This window comes from Loxodonta africana, chromosome 10 (assembly GCF_030014295.1).
Source record: "Loxodonta africana isolate mLoxAfr1 chromosome 10, mLoxAfr1.hap2, whole genome shotgun sequence".
NCBI lineage: Eukaryota > Metazoa > Chordata > Mammalia > Proboscidea > Elephantidae > Loxodonta > Loxodonta africana.
Window position 1 is genome coordinate 29,042,681 of NC_087351.1, and position 20,809 is coordinate 29,063,489.

Below are 20,809 nucleotides of genomic sequence, written 5' to 3' on the forward strand. Positions count from 1 at the left end.
AAATGGGGTAACTTCTTAATCCCTTCTGTTAAAATAACTTAAAATTATTGTTTGTCAACTGGATTTTTAAGTAATTTTTAAACTAAGTGATTATGCTAAATGTTATCCCAATTACTTTCTAATTGTGTTTATTAAACCATGTTTATTAGTAGTAGTAAAAAAAAAAATCCATTGCTGTTGAATTTATTCTGACTCATAGGGACCCTACAGGACAGAGTAGAACTCCTCCATGGGGTTTCAAAGGAGCAGCTAGTGGGTTTGAACTGTCCACCTTTATGGTTAGCAGCGGTAGGTCTTAACCACTGCACCACCAGGGCTCCTGCTAGTAGTAGTAGTATTAAAATAACATCTACCTTTTTTTTTTTTTAGATCCTTGTATACTCCAAGCACTGTGCTAGGCATACACATTCAATGCTTTTTTCACAAGAATTCTTCTGCAAGATAGGTGTCAACTTGCCCAAGCTTCCACAGTAGGTCATAGCGTACTGGAACCAAATCAATTTGATTTTATTTATCTTCCTTTAAGTGGGTGGTGTAACAGTACTGCTGACTTAAGTATTACTGAATCTAGTCAATCAGTTGTGAACCTGTCTCAGCTGTGGTAGGACACCCCATAGATTGTCAGAGTGGGTTTCCTCTTCCTTTCTCATTAAACTACATGCTGCCTTCCTAAAACTGCCTTCCTAAAAAGCAGCCCATTTTTCTTTCTAGGTTATGTATGTGGCTGCTGCACTCCACTACTGAACCATCCAAACAAGGAGAGCATGCTTACATTGATTTCCCATGTGCTCCAGACAGATTTCAGAAACATTCGGCAGGGAAAATCAACAGGATTTGGTAATTAATTACACATGGGAGGCGACAGAATTAGAAGGTGCCTTGAATGTCTGTCAAGTTTCCTGCTTAGTAAATGCTAAATGGATTGATGAATGGACAGAAGAACCATTCACCAAGCAAGTACGGGGGGCGGGGTGGAATTAGGAAGAAAAAGATGGAATAAGGAGAAGGACTAACCAAAATGTAAACTAAACCCATTGCCATCGAGTCAATTCCGAATCATAGCCACGCTACAGGACAGAGTAGAACTGCCCCACAGAGTTTCCAAGAAGTGCCTAGTGGATTCAAACTGCCGATCTTTTGATTAGCAGTCTTAGCACTCAACCACTATGCCACCAGGGTTAAAATGTCAATAATAGGGTTGAAAATATGAAACAGAATAAGTGACTGGACAGGCTTACATTTAGAGTGGACCCTAAAGGATGACAGGGACATGAGACAAGGTGGGATTAGTGGGCCACAAGGTCTAAATGTGACCCTGCTGGCAAGTTTGGTCAGAGTCGCACAAGATTCTGCCCAATGATGTTCAGATTGGAAACTCACTAATGGTGATGTTCAGAAACTCAGCTTTTTGGTGACAGGGTGGCAAGTCTAGAATTCATTTATTCATTAACTCATTCAGCAAATGCCTACCATGCGCCAGAAACAGAGTCAACTGAGAATATAAAGATGAATTTACATCGTCCATGAAGAGTTTTCAGTCTAGAGTGAAATATAGAAACATATAATTTAGTCAATACATTATATGCTCTAGTGGACATATTAGTACATGTATGGAAATACTATATAGGAAATTCATCTCATGTGTAATAGGGTTTTATCTGGCTGGCTTCAGTGTATGATAGGTATCAAAAGCATACCTAACATATTCATCATCAAAAACTACGGCACTCTACACTGACTAATTATTAAATATTCTAATCATCTTAAGTTCATTTCATAGGTCACGTGTAAACCTATCACTAGGTGTGGATTCAGTTTGTGGAATAGAAGACAATGCAGTGATTGAAATGATGACATACAGCCACAGAGTTTTACATGGGAAGAATACTAAAACATATTAAGTTAAAAAAAACAATGTATTTTGAAAATCTAATTTTAGTTTTTTTCAAGAGAGGAACACAATTCTCCAAAGAGTTAAAATTGTTTTCTGCTGGGAGTAAGGTTATTTCTCATTTTTCTTTGCCTGTTTCCATATTTTTATGCTCTTAATTATTAAAAAGAGGGATTTCTATTTCAGAAAAGCAAATTTTAAATAGTGTGCTTTTAATAAAATAAAATGACAAAGCATGAGCACTTTAGATTATTTGAAATTTTGTACCAAATAATATTAATAAACATCCTTGCATTTGGATAAAGCCTGTTGAATATTTTTTACTTGTATGTTTCATGTATCATCAAACTGAAAGAAAATTATCATGTGTGCTCAGCAAAAAGAAATGATCTTTAGCAACATTTAGAGATATGTTTGCTTATCCATTTGTTTGATTTTTGATAAATGATCTTTCTGAGTTGATTAAGATTCTGAGTTTCCTGCAGGCGGGATTATAGTCAGAAATGTGGAAACCTATCATGCGCAATATCTGGATAGCACAAGAATGATTACTTGTAAGTAGCCAAGCTATGTGTTTTGAAAAGAATTGTTTTTTAATGAGATTTATGGTAAAATTATTTAAAACACTGTATTTGTTTAGGGTAGCACAGATTCAGTTCATAAATTAGAGGGGTTTAAAATAAAAGCTTGAAGTAAAGGAAATTCAAGGAATGTTCTGAGGTCACTATTAGCTCTCTACTCTCCAGGAAAATATTACTATGACCTTTCCTTTTAGCTTCTGTGTTAAAACTTATAATTCGCTAATACGTTACAAGAGAAAATTATTCTGATGAGAACAACACAGAGAAACAAGTGATTAACAGGTATTCACAGCTCCAGGTTGTCTGAGAAGTGTGTCACGTACTTTCTTTTGGGTGAGAGATGTCAAAAAGCGTAGTCATTCCACTCCTAATAAAAAGTAACTTAGACTAAGAGTGGGCCTATCAAAATAAATAACTATGGGTGTGAAAAAGAAACACAAACTAATAGCCACTCCTCTGATTTTCACAGAAGGAAGAGAGGGTGATGTTTCTGAGTTTTCAAAATTTCAAAGGGGAGAGAGAATTTTTAAAAAAGCTAACTCACTGATAAAGAAAATCCATAAAATATAAAGCTCCTATTCCTGCGAACCCAATTTTATTGAAATTGAGAATCACTGGGATCATTGACTGCTGGCTTTTAAGGCAGACTCAAAGGATGGATTATTCCAAACTAATTGCCAAATGGCCAACATATGTGCCATGTATAGGTTTCCTACATGTTTCTCAGGAAGCAAAACAACTTGTGTAATGGTGTTTTCTGTCTTCTCTGCAGCCCTGGGATTCATGAACAATTCAGAGACAAGCACCGTGACTGAGTTTGTCCTCCTAGGCTTCCCTGGTAGCCAGGAGATGCAAATTTTCCTCTTCTCGTTGTTCTTTGGAGTCTACTTATTTACCATGATGGGAAATGGCAGCATTGTCTGTGCTGTGAGGTGGGACCAATGACTCCACACCCCAATGTATATTCTCCTGGGGAACTTTGCTTTCCTTGAAATCTGGTACATTAGCTCCACTGTGCCCAGTATGCTGGCCAACATTCTCTTGGAGACAAAAACCATCTCCTTTGCTGGCTGTTTCCTGCAGTTCTATTTTTTTACCTCCCTTGGTACAACTGAAACATATCTCCTCTGCGTCATGCCATATGATCGGTACCTCGCCGTCTGTCGTCCGTTGCACTACCCAACCATCATGACCCTACAACTCTGCTATCTCTTGATGTTTCTTTGCTGGCTTTTTGGGTTCCTTAGTTACTCAGTCCCCACAGTGCAACTCTCCCACTTGTCTTTCTGTGGACCCAACATCATTGATCACTTTATGTGTGACATGGACCCACTGATGTCTCTGTCCTGTGCTCCAGCTCCTATCACTGAGATTGTCTTCTATATCCTGAGCTCCCTCATTATCATCCTCACACTTCTATACATCCTTGGCTCTTATACCCTTTTACTGATAGCTGTGTTAAAAGTCCCTTCAGCAGCTGGCCAACGAAAGGCCTTTTCCACCTGTGGATCACATCTGACAGTGGTGTGTCTATTCTTTGGGGGTCTCTTGGCAATGTATGTGAGCCCCACATCTGAAAACCCAGCTGAACTTCAGAAGATTATTACTTTGTTCTATTCTGTGGTCACTCCCTTCTTAAACCCTCTGATTTACAGCCTACGAAACAAGGAGATGAAGGCTGCATTGAAGAAAGTCTTAAGGATACAAGGAGCATAAAGCAATCTACATGAGACCAAGCAGACCACTGTACACACATAAAGGATCACTTAAAAAAGATTTGCTTTCAGCTGCCAATGCACACTTTAAAGAAGATATTTTCTCAGTGGGGTCCTTCATTGATTTATTGCTCAACTAAACAGGAAGAACTATGTTATAATTGACTCAAGTGCAACATTTTCAACATCGGTGATCCCAGTTGGTATAAAGGCATTATATCTGTGGTATTTCTCACTGCTTTAGCTGTGAATACTTGAGGGATGTGTGTAGAAGGTAGGAGAGCTGTTATCCCAGGTGGGTCATCAATGATGTAGTGAAGGCATATCTTAACACACTCTAATATTTTAAAAAAGTGAATAAGAATCAACCTTCAATACCAATGACTACAGAACTAAAGGATTTAGTAACAGGACAACTTTCTACTTCCTTTGGCTCTTGATACTTAAGAATCTTATAGACTAGGGACAAACTGAAAGTTTCCTGCTTACATAAGTAGGAAATGTTATAACATTAGAAAAAGTAGTAGTCATTCTTTCATTGGGCAACAAATACTATTGAGCACCTACTATGTTCCAGGAACTATTCTAGGCACTAGAGAGACTCTATAACCAAAATGGTGAAAAAGCACTCCCCATACGGAGTTTACATTCTAGCTGGGGAGAGAGAAACAATAAATAAGTAAAATGTATAGCATGTCAGAAAGAAATAAGTACTATGGAGAAAGGGGAAAGAGGGTGGGAAGTATAGCATAGAAGGCTGAAATTTTAAATAGGGTGGTCAGGGAAGGCCACCCCGAGAAAGCAAATTTTAAGCAGAAGCTTGAAAGAGGTGAGGGAGTGAGCCATGTAGACAGCTGAGGAAAGGATATTCCATGCAAAAGCAAGTTCTCTACAAAATCCTGAGGCATGAGTGTGTTCAAGTAACACCAAGGAGGTTGGTTTGGCAGCAGAGAGAACAAGGGAAAGAGTATTGGAGATCAAGTCAGAGAGTGAACAGGGAGGCAAATTGCTCAGGACCTTATAAGTCATTTTAAGAACTTCTATTTCTGCATGAAATGAGAAGCCTTTGGAAAGGTTTGAGCAAAGGAGTAACATAATGGTATTTACATCACAAATATTCAACCCCTTGGATGTTTAATTGATAATAGTCTGCAGGTAAGAGGTTACTGTGAGACTGAATCTGAGATGAAACCCACATAGGACCTTAAGCACCTCATTTTACTATTATTTCTACTGCAAAAATGACTAAGTTCTAAAGTCCTGCTAGCAAGATTAGATAAAAGAGCAACTTTCATGAAAGATGGACAAAATGTACTCATTTTACAATTCAAACCTTTCTTGTTTGAGTCCGCTAAAATTATCTCATGAAATGGTGCTAGCATGAACACAAAAGGGAAATATTAGGACTACAAAGGGAAAATCAGCATGAACAAATCTTTCATATAGGCATGGCTCACATCCTACTCCTTAATACCTAAGCAATACAGTTGATTAAAGATCCTCTCCTTCATGATTTTTATCTCTTTTTTTTTTTCATCATGTGATCCACATACACAGATGTTTCTGGTCATGAGGAGTCATACTATTGAAACATGCTAGATGACTCTAGCCCTTAAGTCTTTGCTGTTGAGTTGATCCAAAGGCTCTTCCTTAAAAGGCTAGAAATAGAAACACCATACAATCCAGCAACCCCATTCATTGTGACCCCACGTGTTACATAGAGAAATGGTCCATTAGGGTTTCCTTGGCTATAAGCTATAGGTAAACAGATTGCCAGACCTTTCTTCCCTGGTGCCGGTGGACAAGTTCAAACAACCAACCTTTAGTTTAGTAGCCAATCACAAGTTACTTACACTACCCAGGGATTCAGGACTCTGACCCAGAGGCTGAGTAATTCTTCCTAAACACTACACCTGCTGTTCAAGAAACTGTGATCTACTAGAAGGTGAAGTCAAGCAGAATAATTTAGGCTAAAGCATTACCTTAAATGTAAAAGTGACATATAAATTTATAATATAGTTGATTTTGTTTTTATCTAAAAAAAATAAACTCCCTATTAGAATAGTAATTTGAATAGCATTTAAACTGCAATGGAGTATGTGAAGAAGTTCTGCCCCGTGATTCTACATGTCCTGCATAGATAATGACAAAAGTGGGGGAGAGGGCACACTCAGCAAAACTGCAACGCTTTGGAATTTTCCTTGGGTATATTAAGCATCTCCACCTCATTCTATTCTATTTTTTTTTAATATTTGCACTTTATTATAGTCAATAAGGGGAAGTTCAGATTATTTTATTCTAAATCACTTTTGCTCCCTCTCCACCCCCATTGTACCTTGTAAGCAGTCCCTTGATTGCACAAATGCTTAACACACTTGTTTCCTAACCAAAAAGTTGGAAGTCAACCACTGTGGAAAACGATATGGTGCTTCCTTGAAAGGCTAGAAATAAAAATGCTATACAATCCAGCAATCCCTCCCCTAGGAATATATCCTAGAGAGATAAGAGCCGTCACGGAAATACATATATGCACACCCATGTCCATTGCAGCACTATTGACAATAGCAAAAAATGGAAACAACTTAAGTGCCCATCAAGAGGTGAATGGATAAATTATGGTACACACACAATGAAATACAACACTGATAAAGGGCAATGATGAATCCTAGAAATATCTCACACATGGATGAATCTGGAGGGCATTATGCTGATCAAATAAGTCCATCACAAAAGGACAAATACTGTATAAGACCCCTATTATAAAAACCCAAAAGGTTTACACATAGAAAAAAATAATCTTTGATGGTTATGAGGAAGGGGAGGGTTGGGAAAGGGAAATCATTAACTAAATAGTAGACATGTATTATCTTTAATGAAGGGAAGTGCAGTACACAGTATATGGGAAGTCAGCACGACCTGACCAAGGCAAAGCCATAGAAGCTTCCTAGACAACATATCCAAACACCTTGATGGACTTGAGTTACCGGGGCTGAGGGCTAGGGACCATGATAGAGAAAGACATCTAGGTCAATTGACAGAACATAGTTCATAAAGGAAATGCTCTACATCCAACTTTGGTGAGTAGCATCTGGAGTCTTAAAAGCTTGCAAGGGTCCCATCCCATCCAGAGCAAAGAAGAATGAAGAAAACCAAAACCACAAAGAAAGTATTAGTCCAGAAGACTAATAGACCCTTACCACAGCCGCCGCCACCAGCCACTCTGACAAGGAAAACAGTAGAGGGTCCCAGGCAGAGGGGGAGAAAAATGTAGAACAAAATTTAGATTCACAAAAAAAGATCAGACTTACTGGCCTGACAGACTGTGGCCCCTGAACACCCTACTAACTCAGAACTCAAGCCACCTCTGACGTTCACCCTTCAGCCAAATATTAGACAGGTTTATAAAACAAACAATAACACATGTAAGGAATGTGCTTCTTAGTTCAATCAAACATACAAGACCAAATGGTCAAACCTGCCCAAAAGCAAAGACAAGAAGGTGGGAAGGGACAGGAAAAATGGACAGATGGAAACGGGGAACCTGGTGTGGGGAAGAAGAGATGTTGACACATCTTGGAGATTGCAACCAATGTCACAAAGCAATTTGTGTATGAATTGTTGAATGAGAAACTAATTTGCTGTGTAAACTTTTACCTAAAGTAAAATTAAAAAAAAAAAAAGCTTGAAGGTTGGAATCCCTCCAGATTTTTACTTCCAGAAAAACCAGCCATTAAAAATCCTAGGGAGCAGAGCACAGCCCTAATCTGACATACATGGGGTTGCCACTAGTCAGAATCAACTGGATGGCAACTAATTTGTTTTTGTTTTCCTCTTGTCACTTACACAAATATTTTTCCAAAGTAATATTTTAAAAGTTTTTTTTTAGTTGTGTTTTAGGTGAAAGCTCACATAGCAAATTAGTTTCTCATTCAAGAATTTATACACAAATTGTTTTGTGACATTGGTTGCAGTTTCCACAATGTGTCAGCACTCTTCCCCTTTCCACACCATTCTTCCAGTTTTCCTGTCCCTCCCTGCCTTCTGGTCTTTGCTTTTGGGCAGGAGTTTCCATTTGGTCTCATATATTTGACTGAATTAAGAAGCGTGTTCCTCATGTGTGTTTTGTTTTGTTTTGTTTTGTCCTGTCCTGTCCTGTCCTGTTCTGTTTCATTTTAATAGGCCTGACCAATCTTTGCCTGCAAGGTGGGCTTCGGGAGTGGCTTCAGTTCTGAGTTAGTAGGTTATCCAGGGGCCATAGACTCAGGGGTGTCTGGTCTTTTTTTGTGAATTTACATTTTGTTCTACATTTTTCTCCCCCTCTGTCAGGGACCCTCCATTGTGTTCCTTGTCAGAGTGGCTGGTGGTAGTAGCCAGGCACCATCTGGTTGTTCTTGGTTCAGGCTGGTGGTGGCTGTGGTACTTGTGGTCCATTAGTCCTTTGGACTAATATTTCCTTTGTGTCTCTGGCTTTCTTCATTCTTCTTTGCTGCAGATTGGATGGGACCCTGGCAAACTTTTAAGACCCCAGATGCTACTCATCAAAGTTGGATGTAGAACATTTTCTTTACGAACTATGTTATGCCAATTGAACTAGATGTCCCTTGTGACCACGGACCCTAGCCCCCAGCCCCAGTAACTCAGTCCCTCAAGGTGTTTGGATGTGTCTAGGAAGCTTCTATGGCTTTGCCTTGGTCAAATTGTGCTGACTTCCCCTGTATTGTGTACTGTATTTCCCTTCATTAAAGGTAATACTTGTCTACTATCTAGTTAATGATTTCCCTTTCCCAACCCTCCCCTCCCTCATAAACATCAAAGATTGTTTTTTTCTCTGTGTAAACCTTTCTTGGGTTTTTATAATAGGGGTCTCATACAGTATTTGTCCTTTTGTAATTGACTTATTTGATTCAGCATAATGCCCTTCAGATTCATCCATGTTGTCAGATATTTCTCGGATTCATCACTGTGCTTTACCATTGGATAATATTCCATTGTGTGTAAAACAAACCATTGCCATCAAGTCCATTCTGACTCATAGGGCCCTCTAGAACACAGTAGAACTGCCCAGTAGGTTTTCCAAGTATCGGCTCTTGGATTCAAACTGTTGACTTTTTTTTGGCAGCCGAGCTGTTAGCCACCACACCACCAGAACTCCCATCACTTATTTATCCATTCATCTGCTGATGGGCACTTAGGTTGTTTCCACCTTTTTGCTATTGTGAGTTATGCTGCAAAGAACATGGGTGTGCAGATGTCTCTTTGTGTGACTGTTCTTATTTCTCTAGGATATATTTCTAGGAGTGGGATTGCTGGATTCTATAGTATTTTTTTTATTTCTACCTCTTTAGGGAGACACCATATCATATTCCATAGTGGTTGTACAATTTTACATTCCTACCAGCAGTGCATAAGAGTTCCAATCACCTCAAAACCTCTCCAACATTTGTTGTTTTCTGTTTGACTGATTAGTGCCAGTAAAGTCAAGGTGAGATGCCATCTCATTGTAGTTTTGATTTGTATTTCTCTAATGGCTAATGATTGAGAGTACTTCCTCATATGTCTGTTAGCCTCCTGAATGTCTTCTTTGTCTGCCCATATTCTTTGCCTGTTTTTGTAATTGGATTGTCTTTTTGTTATTGAGGTGTTGAAGTATTCTATAGATTTTCAAGATTACACCCTTATCAGATGTTGTAGCCAAAAATTTTTTCCCACCCTAATTTCTTTTCATACTCCTTTAGTGATATCTTTTGATGAGCTCCCAATAATCTAGCTTCTCTTCTGGTGTTTGTGGATCATTAGTTATTGTTTGTATCGTATGTATGCCACGTGATAGGGCCCCTAGCATTGTCCCTATTTTTAATTCCATGATCTTTATCATTTTAGGTTTTATAGTTAGGTCTTTGATCCACTCGGAGTGTTTTTGTGCCTCATTCTATTCTTATTTCCCCACTCCACCCTGTAGCTTCAGTATATCTTCTGAATCCCTCACTATTACAAATTCAGAAAGAATGTTCCAATATCATTTATAAGTTTTCCTAGAAGCCTTTCTTGCTAATTTGTCAACTATTCTGGATACTTGCATTTTAAAACTCATATTTCTAGTTCTCAAATAAAAAGTGTTTCTCGTTCTGCATCCCACTTTGATGAGAGGCGTCTGGGGTCTTAAATGCTAGCAAGTGGCCATCTAAGATGTATCAATTGGTCTCAACTCACCTAGAGCAAAGGAGAATGAAGAACACCAAAGACATACTGTAAAGATGAGCCCAAGAGACAGAAACTGCCACACAAACCAGAGACTCCCTCAGCCTGAGAGAGAAGAACTAAGTGGTGCCCAGCTACCACTAATCACTGCCATGACAGGGAATACAACAGAGAATCCCTGATGGAGCAGGAGAATAGTGGGGCATAGATCTTAAATTCTCATGAAAAGACCAGGCTTAATGGTCTTACTGAGACTAGAGGGATCCTGGAGGTCATGGCCCCTGGACCCTTTATTACCCCAAAGTTGAAACCATACCTAAAGCCAACTCTTCAGACAGAGATTTGACTGGACTATAAGAAAGATAATGATACGGGTGAGGAGTGAGCTTCTTGACTCAAGTAGATACATGAAACTATGTGAGGAACTCTTGTCTGGAGGTGAAGTGAGAAGGAAGAGAGGGACCAGAACTGGTTGAATGGACACAGGGAATACAGGGTTAAGAGGAGGAATGTGCTCTCTCATTAGGGGGAGAGCAGCTAGGAGTACATAGCAAGGTGTGTATAACTTTTTGTATGAGAGACTGACTTGATTTGTAAACTTTCACATAAAGCACAATAAGTAAATAAATAAATTTTTTAAAAGAAGTGTTGTTTCATCTTAAAAGAATTTGTGTCTTTCACCCGCCCTTGAGAATATGTTTTTGGGGAGGGGGAAAAGCTAGGGAGCTTAGTTGCCCCAGAGGAATGGAAAGTCCTCCAAGACCTAGGGAAGGAGATTCTGATTCAGGAATGATGTTTTCATGACAATCTTGAGGGAAAAGTGGGAAGTTAGAAATCAATGCTTGAGGCCCTTGAACTACATATAATCTTAATTATTACTATAAAAATTTACAAAACATTTTTATATCCTTTATCTCATTTTGTAATCCAACCGTATGAATGCCAGTAAATTTCCAGTAGTCAGAGAGACTGCCTTAAACTAGCCCAACCCAGATTCAGTCCACCCTGCATGCCCAAAAAGGCCAGCTGTGACCATTAGTTGACCTCAACAGAGGACAGAGCAACAGGTAGAACAAATAAGAAGGAAAATCATCACCTGGACCCCATTCCGAAGTAAGAGGTCTCAAAAAGAACCATGTCATCTCTGTTTTTTGGCCACCATAATTCCTATAATGTCTTCCTTCTAGAATTTTCCCTCCCAATTAATCCTGTGTGGCTGTTGTCTTGCTACCGAAATCACACCTAAGCCCTACTTATGCATAGCTCAAGGAGTCAGATCTGAGGAACTGACTCTTTTCTCCAAGCATTACAACGAATTTGCTTTCTCTTTCTCAAGGGCTGGTATCCAGATTATAGGCAGGTCTGAGCACTCTGGACAGAACCCACCTTCTAAGGTTTGGCAACAATTTCACCCCATATCCCATATCAGCCCCATACAGGAAAGGTATGTATTTTATACTTGATGAAACTGTACCTCACCAAGCTCTTACATCTAATAAGTGAAAATACTCAGACTAGGACACAAATTATCTGTGTCCCAATATTCTTTCTGCTACCCCTAGCTTCTCTCTAGATTCAACCCTCCTCTCACCCAGTGTCCCTCTTTAACCCAGGTCGCCCACACTCATAAAATATCAGAATTATCTTTTCCACCATTTCCTTACCTGTCCTATGCGTCTTTCAAAATTTCCTCCAGTTGCTTAAATCCAACTCTGCTTTTCAATATGCCTAGATCTTAGTCCCACACTGTCATGGATTGAACCGTGTCCCCAAAAAGTGTGTGTCAACTTCGCTAGGCCATGATTTCCAGTATTGTGAGATGGTCCACCATTTTGTCATCTGCTGTGATTTTCCTATGTGTTGTAAATCCTACATCTATGCTGTTAATAAGGAAGAATTAGAGGTAATTCTGTTAATGAGGCAAGACTCAATGTACAAGATTAGCCTCTGTCTTAACCCAATCTCTTTTAACATATAAAAGAGAGAAGGGAGTAGAGAGAAATGGGGATCTCATACCACCAAGAAAGCAGCACTGGGAGAACAGTGTGTCCTTTGGACCCCAGGTTCCTAGGCTGAGATACTCTTTGACCACAGGATGACAAGAACCTTCCCCCAGAATCAACAGAAAGAAAGCCTTCCACTGTAGGTGGTACCCTGAATTTGGGCTTCTAGTCTCCTAAACTATGAAAGAATCAATTTCTCTTTGTTAAAGCCATCCCCTTGCAGTATTTCTGTTATAGCAGCACTAGATAACTAAGACACACACTGAACATCACCTGTAGCTCAGCTCAAGGTGACAGTTATCCCTACAAATATCATTCTTAACCCACTGTTGGAATTATGTTCAATCGATTCCTGATCCTACTGACTCCAATGCTTTATCTTCTATCACAGTGGTTGTCAAACTTTAGGGTGCACCACAAACACTGGAAAGCTTGTAAGCACAGATTGCTGGGCCACACACTCAGAGTTTCTGATTCAGTAGGTCAGGCTGGGGCCTGAAAATGTGCATTTCTAACAAATTGTCAAATGATGCTAATACTGCTGGTGCAGGGACTACATTTTCAGAAAACTTACCCTTCCTCATTCTCGCTCCTAAACTCAGACAAGATCTCTACTTGAGCTCTTAATAGCTCAGATTGAATTCATCTTTCTCTCAGGTCTTCAGGTTCTCTGCCTCCTGTCATTTGTCCTCCTTCCACTGATATCACTGGAAGAATTCATACTTCCCACCTCTGAACCATTTACAGTGCCAAACCTTCATTTTCAGTAATATTGCATCATGTCAACCAACAGCCTTACAAAATTTGTTTTACAGAACACTAACTTTTTTCAAACAGATGCTTTCAAACCGCATTTAAAATTGAAAAAGGGGATTCTTTGTTTTATATTGAATGTAACAAAATTAAATTATGTACAGACAGAGATTTTTTTTAATGTAATTGCTTATCGGTTAGTTACCAAGAATAAAGTAAGTCTATTTTCCAGAGAAGATCAAACACACACTCACGCTGTTGTCTCTCCTCCCCCATCAACCACAACTCCCCACCTCCCACCCCCACCCTCTCATCCCTACTCCCTTTTCACCTTTCTCTCTCTGCACGGTAGATTCGATCCTTAGAGGATGATATCTTCACTAAGAGGAAAATTTCCCTGGCCTCTTTGATAATTATCCTGATCTCTGTGTCTCACTAATCCAGCCCCTGGGGAAAATATATGCAAATATAGATCAGATTAGATACAAGCACAGGGAGTGATGCCTCCCAAGGAGGACACTGGGGAACTATGGGTCCTTGCAAGAGAGACTTGTAAACTCTTAATAATCACTGACCAGGAGAATGAATTCCATTTGTTCAGGTTCTTTACACTGTAAGGAAGCAAGCATCTGGAGCCACAAATATTGTTCTCCGTCCTTGGCTCAGTTTTTTGGTCATAATAATAAGGAGAGTCTTGTGGCTGGAGTTTCTCTCACGACTTCCTCTTGGAGCCAGAAATGCCACCAGGTACATAAGGAGGATGCACGCATCAGTACATCACAGCGCCTGTGCACCATTGCTATCAGAGCCTAAGAGGATGCTGGCCCTTCCGTAAGTCCACTGAGTCTTCATTCCTTTGTTTTTTATAGGACTCTGCAGTTCTCTTCTCCCAACACACTACTGAGAAGTCCTCAAGGTGATATAGTCACATTTAGGACTCACAAGGTACCATACAGTGCCCATGGTACAGCACACTTGGTGAAAATGTTGCTCAGGAGTCTTGGGCATTATTTTTTGGCCACTAAATTTCCTTCCATTAGAAGGTAGCCTGAATCTGATAAGCAGACCAACTGCTGTGGAGTCAATTCCAACTCATGACACCCCATCTGTGTCAGAGGAGAACTGTGCTCCATAGAGTTTTCAATGGCTGAATTTTCAGATACAGGCCTTTCTTCCAAGATGCCTCTAAAAACCCACTGCCATCTCTAGGTGGACTCAAACCACCAACCTTACAGCTAGCATCCAAGTGCATTAACTCTCTGCACCACCCAGGGAATCTGTCAGGCTTTGTTTTTAATATTGATGCAATGTAGTTTTCATTGATGGATTATCCTTCATCGAGAGCAATTAAAGCAGGTCATTCTGATTTTTTTCAAGTTGTTGGCAAGTGGCAAAGAGATACTGAGAAAGAAGTAGCCCAAAAGACTCCCTTGCCTTTCAGATTTATCTAAAGGTTAGCCATAAATACAGAAATATTTAAAAGAAGAAGAAGCCATTCATTTATAATTTAAAAAGTAAAAGCTCCTTACTGGTCAAATGGCTTAAATTCCCAGCATATGATTGGTTATCAGGAGGGTCCAGCCCCCTTTCTAGTGCATTCAGGTTGGACTGCCCTGGCTCACTGTTCCTCGTCTTCTCTGCAGCTGTCCGTTTGTACTAACACTTGAGGTGATCAGGAAGGTGAATGAGGTAAATTTTATTTTCCATTTAAGCTACTAATAGGTGTGCTTTGGAACTAGGGGCAGTAGAAAGAGATTCAATAAGATTTCAATTTATCTGTGAAGTTCATTTATCCACATTTCCATCTTTCTCTGGTCCTGTATTCCATAGATAACTGAGATTTCACTGCAGCACAAATAGTGTAGGCAGAAAGAAAGGCCAAAGTTATGTTACTGAAGTATCGTGTTGAGGAAAGCTATGAGTGTATGAGTGTGCCATTGCGTGTGTGGTGTATGTGTGTGTGTGTGTGTGTGTGTGTGTGTAGAGGCAAATCCCGATGGCTCTGGAAACTCATTTCAGTAACTTCACTAAAAGCTGGCTCAGCATGTCTGTTAGCTCAGTAGAACAGGCTGATTCCAGCTGCTGGTCTGTACAGGCCCCTGCTTTCTAACAAGGCCACTTGCTCATCGGAGGAACTTCCGTTGTTCCGTAGTCAAATTGATGGTCTCTGCTTTTCTGTCCCTATAAATATGTAGAGCAGGAGTCAACAAACCATGGTTCATGGGTCAAATCTGGCCTGCTGCCTGTTTTTATAATACAGAAAGCTAAGAATGTTTTTTACATTTTTAAACGGTTGGAAAAATTAATTGGAGAGTAACGTTTCATAAAACATTTGACATATGTGATGTTAATTGTATGAAATTCAAATTTCAGTCGACATAAGCAAAATTTTATTAGAATACAGATATGTTCATTCATTTAGGTATTATGTATGGCTACTTTTGCACTACAAAAACGGCGCTGAGTTGTTTTGACAGAGCCTATTATTGTGCACAAGCCTAAAATGTTTTAAAAATTTTTTTTTTTTTTTTGTATAGGGCATTACATGGGTAGGGCAATCCTTCACTACTGAAACGCAGACCTTGGTGAGTACATTCTAAATATGCACACCTCAGTGGGATTGTGAGAGCTCAGGGGATGGTGGGCCTCCTGTTACTTTTCAGCTTGTCAGTTTTTCTGCAGTGAACCCTATTTTATATGTGCAGAGCTTACGTTAGTAGGGCATGTATGCACACCCCATTTTCACAGCACTGTGTGTGAGAGAGAGAATGAGTGACAGTTTGATTGACAGAACCATGAAAAGAGGTTGGAGATGTTTGTTTTTGTTGTTGTTAGGCACCATCAAGTAGATTCTGCTCATAACAACTCCATGCACAACAGAATGAAACACTGCCTGGTCCTGAGCCATCCTCACAACGCTTGCTATGTTAGAGCCCATTGTTCCAGCCACTGTGTCAAACCACCTCGTTGAGGGTCTTCCTTTTTTTTTCACTGACCCTCTACCGTACGAAGTATGATCTTTTTCTCCAGAGATTGGTCCCTCCTGATAATATGTCGAAAGTACATGTGATGAAGTCTAGTCATCCTCGCTTCTAATGTGCATTCTGGCTGTACAGATTTTTTCTTTCTATTGGCAGTCCATGGTATATTCGATATTCTACACCAACACCATAATTCGAAGGCATTAATTCTTCTTTGGTCTTCCTTACTCATTGTCCAGCTTTCATATGCATATGAGGCCATTGAAAATACCATGGCTTGGTGTCAGGTGCACCTTAGTCCTCAAGGTGACACCTTTGCTTTTTAACACTTTAAAGAAGTCTTTTTGCAGCAGATTTGCCCAGTGCAATACATTATTTGATTTCTTGACTGCTGCTTCCATGGGTGTCGATTGTGGATCCAAGTAAAACGAAATCCTATTGGTTCAGTTGCTAGGCTTTTTGTTTTGTTTTACTGAGTAGTAATCCATAGTAAACGCTTTTAGTCTTTGATCCTCATCCGTTGAGTGCTTCAATTTCTCTTCACTTTCAGCAATCAAGATTATGTCATCTGCAGATCACAGGTTGTTAGTGAGTCTTCCTCCAGTCCTGATGCCATGTTCTTCTTCATATTGCCCAGTTTCTTGAATTATCTGCTCAGCTTACAGACTGAACAAGCATGGTGAAAAGATACGACCCTGACATATACCTTTCCTGGCTGTAAACCACATAATATCCCCTTGTTTGTTCGAACAACTGCCTCTTGGTTTACGTACAGGTTCTGCAGGAGTACAATGAAGTATCCTAGAATTCCCATTCTTTGCAATGTCATCCATAATTTCTTATGGAGATGTTTATTATAGAATTTTGTGGAGATATTTATAGGGGCTAAATCAAAGACCACAGTTTAGAGATTTTATTTTATTCTGAGTGAAGTGGGAAGCTAACTAAAGTCTATGTACAAGAGAAGGAAATGATCTGATTTTCTTTGTTTAAAGAGTCACTCTAGCTGTGGCATGGAGAGCAGTGTACTGTGAAGCAAGAATGGAAGCAGGAAGCCAGTTAAGACACCATGACAGTGGTCCAAGGGAAAAAAGATGACTTGAACTAGGGCAGAGGCAGTGGAGGTGGGAAAAGCATCACTCAAGTTTTCTTAACAAGCATTTCATTTCTGATTGATCAGTGGGAACAACCAGTTCATAAGCTCAGCTAAGTACTTACAAGGCAAAAATATGAATTTGGAGGACCTGTGTCTTACCTTGTCATAGATACACAAGGGAGCATCCAGGAGTTGTATCCAACTCATATGAAGAAGGAATGTCTCTTGCAGTGAGCCATTTTCCTGAAGACAAAGGACAAAGGGGTTTCTTTAATCATAGCTGTTTTCTAGGCTCACGGGGTTCAGGTAAAATTCAACATTGCCAGGTGATATATATATATATATATATATATATATATGCACATACATATATATGTACTACTAAGTGTAAGTCTTATATAAACACCTCAACAACACTCTATTTCAAGAGCTTATCAGTTCTGACCACAAGTTTTCTTGGGTCCACAGTGAAAATGTGAATGAAAGGAAGCCAGGACAATATTTCAGGATTCTAGAAAAAGAGTACCAATTGATACTTAATTCTTTATTTTCTTTCCAAAGATGTTTCAGATATAAATCTGGGTCCCCATCTGTCTTCACACTGTTATTCAGTATTTGTTGGTCTTTTACAGCTCACAGACATGAAAATCTTCAACACCCCCAACAACTCAAGCACCATCACTGGCTTCATCCTCTTGGGCTTCCCCTGCCCCAGGGAGGGTCAGATCTTCCTCTTTGTGCTCTTCTCTATTGTCTACCTCCTGACCCTCATGGGGAATGGTTGCATCATCTGTGCTGTGTGCTGGGATCAAAGACTCCACACTGCCATGTACATTCTTCTTGTCAACTTCTCCTTCCTCGAGATCTGCTATGTCACCGCCACTGTCCCCAACATGTTGGCCAACTTCCTCTCTGAGACCAAAGTCATCTCCTTCTCTGGGTGCTTTCTCCAATTCTACGTTTTCTTCTCTCTGGGTTCTATAGAATGCTTATTCTTGGCGGTTATGGCGTTTGATCGATACCTTGCAATCTGCCAGCCTCTATGTTATCCAACCATTATGACTGGATGTCTCTGCACCAAATTTGTGATCAGTTGCTGGGTATTTGGTTTCCTGTGGTTCCTGGTTCCTATTATCATCATCTCCCAGATGTCCTTCTGTGGATCCAGAATAATTGACCACTTCCTATGTGACCCAGGTCCTCTTCTAGCACTCACTTGCAAAAGAGCTCCTGTGATGGAGGTTGTCTTCTCCACCTTAAGTCCTCTTCCCCTCATTGTTCTCTTTCTCTTCATCATGGGGTCCTACACTCTGGTCCTAAGAGCAGTACTAAGGGTCCCCTCAGCAGCTGGACAAAGAAAAGCCTCTTCCACCTGTGGGTCTCATCTGGCTGTGGTTTCACTTTTCTGTGGCTCAGTACTGGTCATGTATGGGACTCCAACATCTCAGCATAAAAACAGAATGCACAAAATTGTGACCCTGTTTTACTCTGTTGTGACCCCTCTCCTTAATCCTGTGATATACAGTCTCAGGAACAAAGATATGAAAAGAGCCCTGCAGAAATTTCTGAGAATATAAAGAAGGGTGCTAATCAAAAAGGCTCTTGAGCAATATTAAACTCATATGTAACCTCTTTTTCAGATTAAAAAAAGAAAAACAGATGTCATTCATATACTTGTTCATCCTAGTATTCATCCAAAACTTTAACCACCGGTAAGCCTGTTTGTATTATCTGTTTCTTCTCTTGGTTTTTGATCATTTAATCCTATTTCTTAGCATGCCTCATTTTTTTTGGAATGCAGCACATTGTGCTTAAAAAATTCTGTACACATTGGGTGTAGTAACCAAACCAAGATAAGGTTTCCTTTTAGCAGGTAGATAGAGTAGGCACAGATAGTTTTAATCCCATTTAAAAGTTATTTTTATGTATTTTAAAGATAGTCTATGTCAGTTTTGACCTCACTCCTGGGATACATTCCTTAGGAACATGGCCCTCATGAGATCTCAACTGAAGCCTGGACCATGTACCAGGGCCACTTCTAGTGTGCCCTGACTCCTATTTCTGTACTTCTTGCACCCTGTGACTCCTGAAACCTCTGCTCATCTCTTCAGACTCTCAGTTTCTGCTTTCTGCTAGATTTCCTGAAGTCTCATCTTGCATATGAACATCTCCAAAAAAACCCAAACCCATTGAGTTGATTCTGACTCGTAGCAATCCTATAGGACACAGTAGAACTGTCCCATAGGATTTCTGAGGAGTGGCTGGTGGATTCAAACTGTCAACCTTTTGGTTAGCAGCCAAACTCTTATATACTAGCCACTAGGGCTCCATGAAGAGTTAAAAAAACAAAAAACAATCTCTTTGCCATTGAGTCTATTCCAAGGCATAGGAACACAATTAAAAACAATCAACAAACAAAAAAAACCCAAACCCATTGCCTTTGAGTCAATTCCGACTCATAGAAACCCTATAGGACAGAGTAGAACTGCCCCACAGTGTTTCCAAGGAGCAGGTGTTGGATTCGAATTGCTGACCTTTTGGTTAGCAGCCACGCTCATAACCACTGCTCCCCCAGGGCTCCTAGGAAACCCAAAGTGCGTTGAAGGAAGGTTTCATCAAATTCTGGGTGTCGCTTCTCTGTGGTCAGCCTCTCTCAAGAATATGTTTCTCAAACACTTACTGCTTAGGCAGCTGTAAACTCCAATCTTTTATCTCCTCAGTTCAGTAAAACCACTGCTTTCTACTCAGACTTTATTCTTCCATCCCCCAACCCCCAGTCTCTTCCCAATGCCTCCACATCTCCATATCCCACACACCTAGTGACTTGTCCAGAGCCCTGGTGTAATAGTTAAGACCTCTGCTTGCTAACCAAAAGTGTGGCAGTTTGAATCCACCAGCTATTCCTTGGAAACCCTATGGGACAATTCTACTGTGTCCTGTAGGGTCACTATGAGTTGGAATCCACTCCATGGCAATGGGTTTGGTTTTTTATTGGTTAATTGTCAAACATCCTTGGGTGGGGGTGTACGAGGTGAATGGAACACATTTCCTTGCTTTTGCTTTTTTACAGGAATTGCAGTCCCTGAAGTTTTACCTGTGTAGATTGCCCTCCAATGCATTCAAATGGTTGCTTGTATTTTGTCCAGATTTTATAGCTACATTTGTCAGAAGGGTTAATTGCTAAGCTGCTAATCATGATCATAACCAGGAAAAATATATTTTAAAAAAATCAAGACCAAATTGAATTTATACCTGAAAACTTCATGCTTGCTTTTACATTAGAAAATCAATCTATGTAATTCATCACATTAACAAAATAAGAGAGTATAAATATTGTGTCTTATCAAAACATACAGCAAAACACGTATTAAAACTCAAATCACCCATTTTAAAACATCTTAGTAAAATAGCGATAAAAGAATTACTTCTTAACTGATAATGATGTTTTATTAAAAAAAAAAAAAGCTACATGAAATACATTTAATGTTTTAATTTGAAAGTTTTTCTCTTTCAGATTGAAAAGGAGACAAGGATGCTCATTGTGTTTAAAATTGTACTTGAGGTTCTAGCCAGTGCAATAAGACAGGAAAA

General features: G+C 39.7%; 1 protein-coding gene and 1 pseudogene across 1 annotated transcript; both read left to right on the forward strand.

Annotated features, from left to right (window-relative positions):
* The first annotated feature begins 3,219 nt into the window (after positions 1-3,219).
* LOC100664789 (olfactory receptor 11H4-like) lies at positions 3,220-4,259 on the forward strand (annotated as a pseudogene).
* A 13,335-nt stretch (positions 4,260-17,594) lies between these two features.
* Positions 17,595-18,938, forward strand: LOC100664508 (olfactory receptor 11G2-like). Its single transcript, XM_064291927.1, has one exon. The coding sequence runs from the start codon at positions 17,860-17,862 to the stop codon at positions 18,793-18,795; it is 936 nt and encodes a 311-aa protein (XP_064147997.1). The 5' UTR covers positions 17,595-17,859; the 3' UTR covers positions 18,796-18,938.
* The last annotated feature ends 1,871 nt before the right edge of the window (positions 18,939-20,809 follow it).

What these genes read in the sequence shown, in the direction of transcription:
- LOC100664508 (XM_064291927.1), top strand. Translation starts at nt 17,860, where the DNA reads ATGAAAATCTTCAACACCCCCAACAACTCAAGCACCATCACTGGCTTC.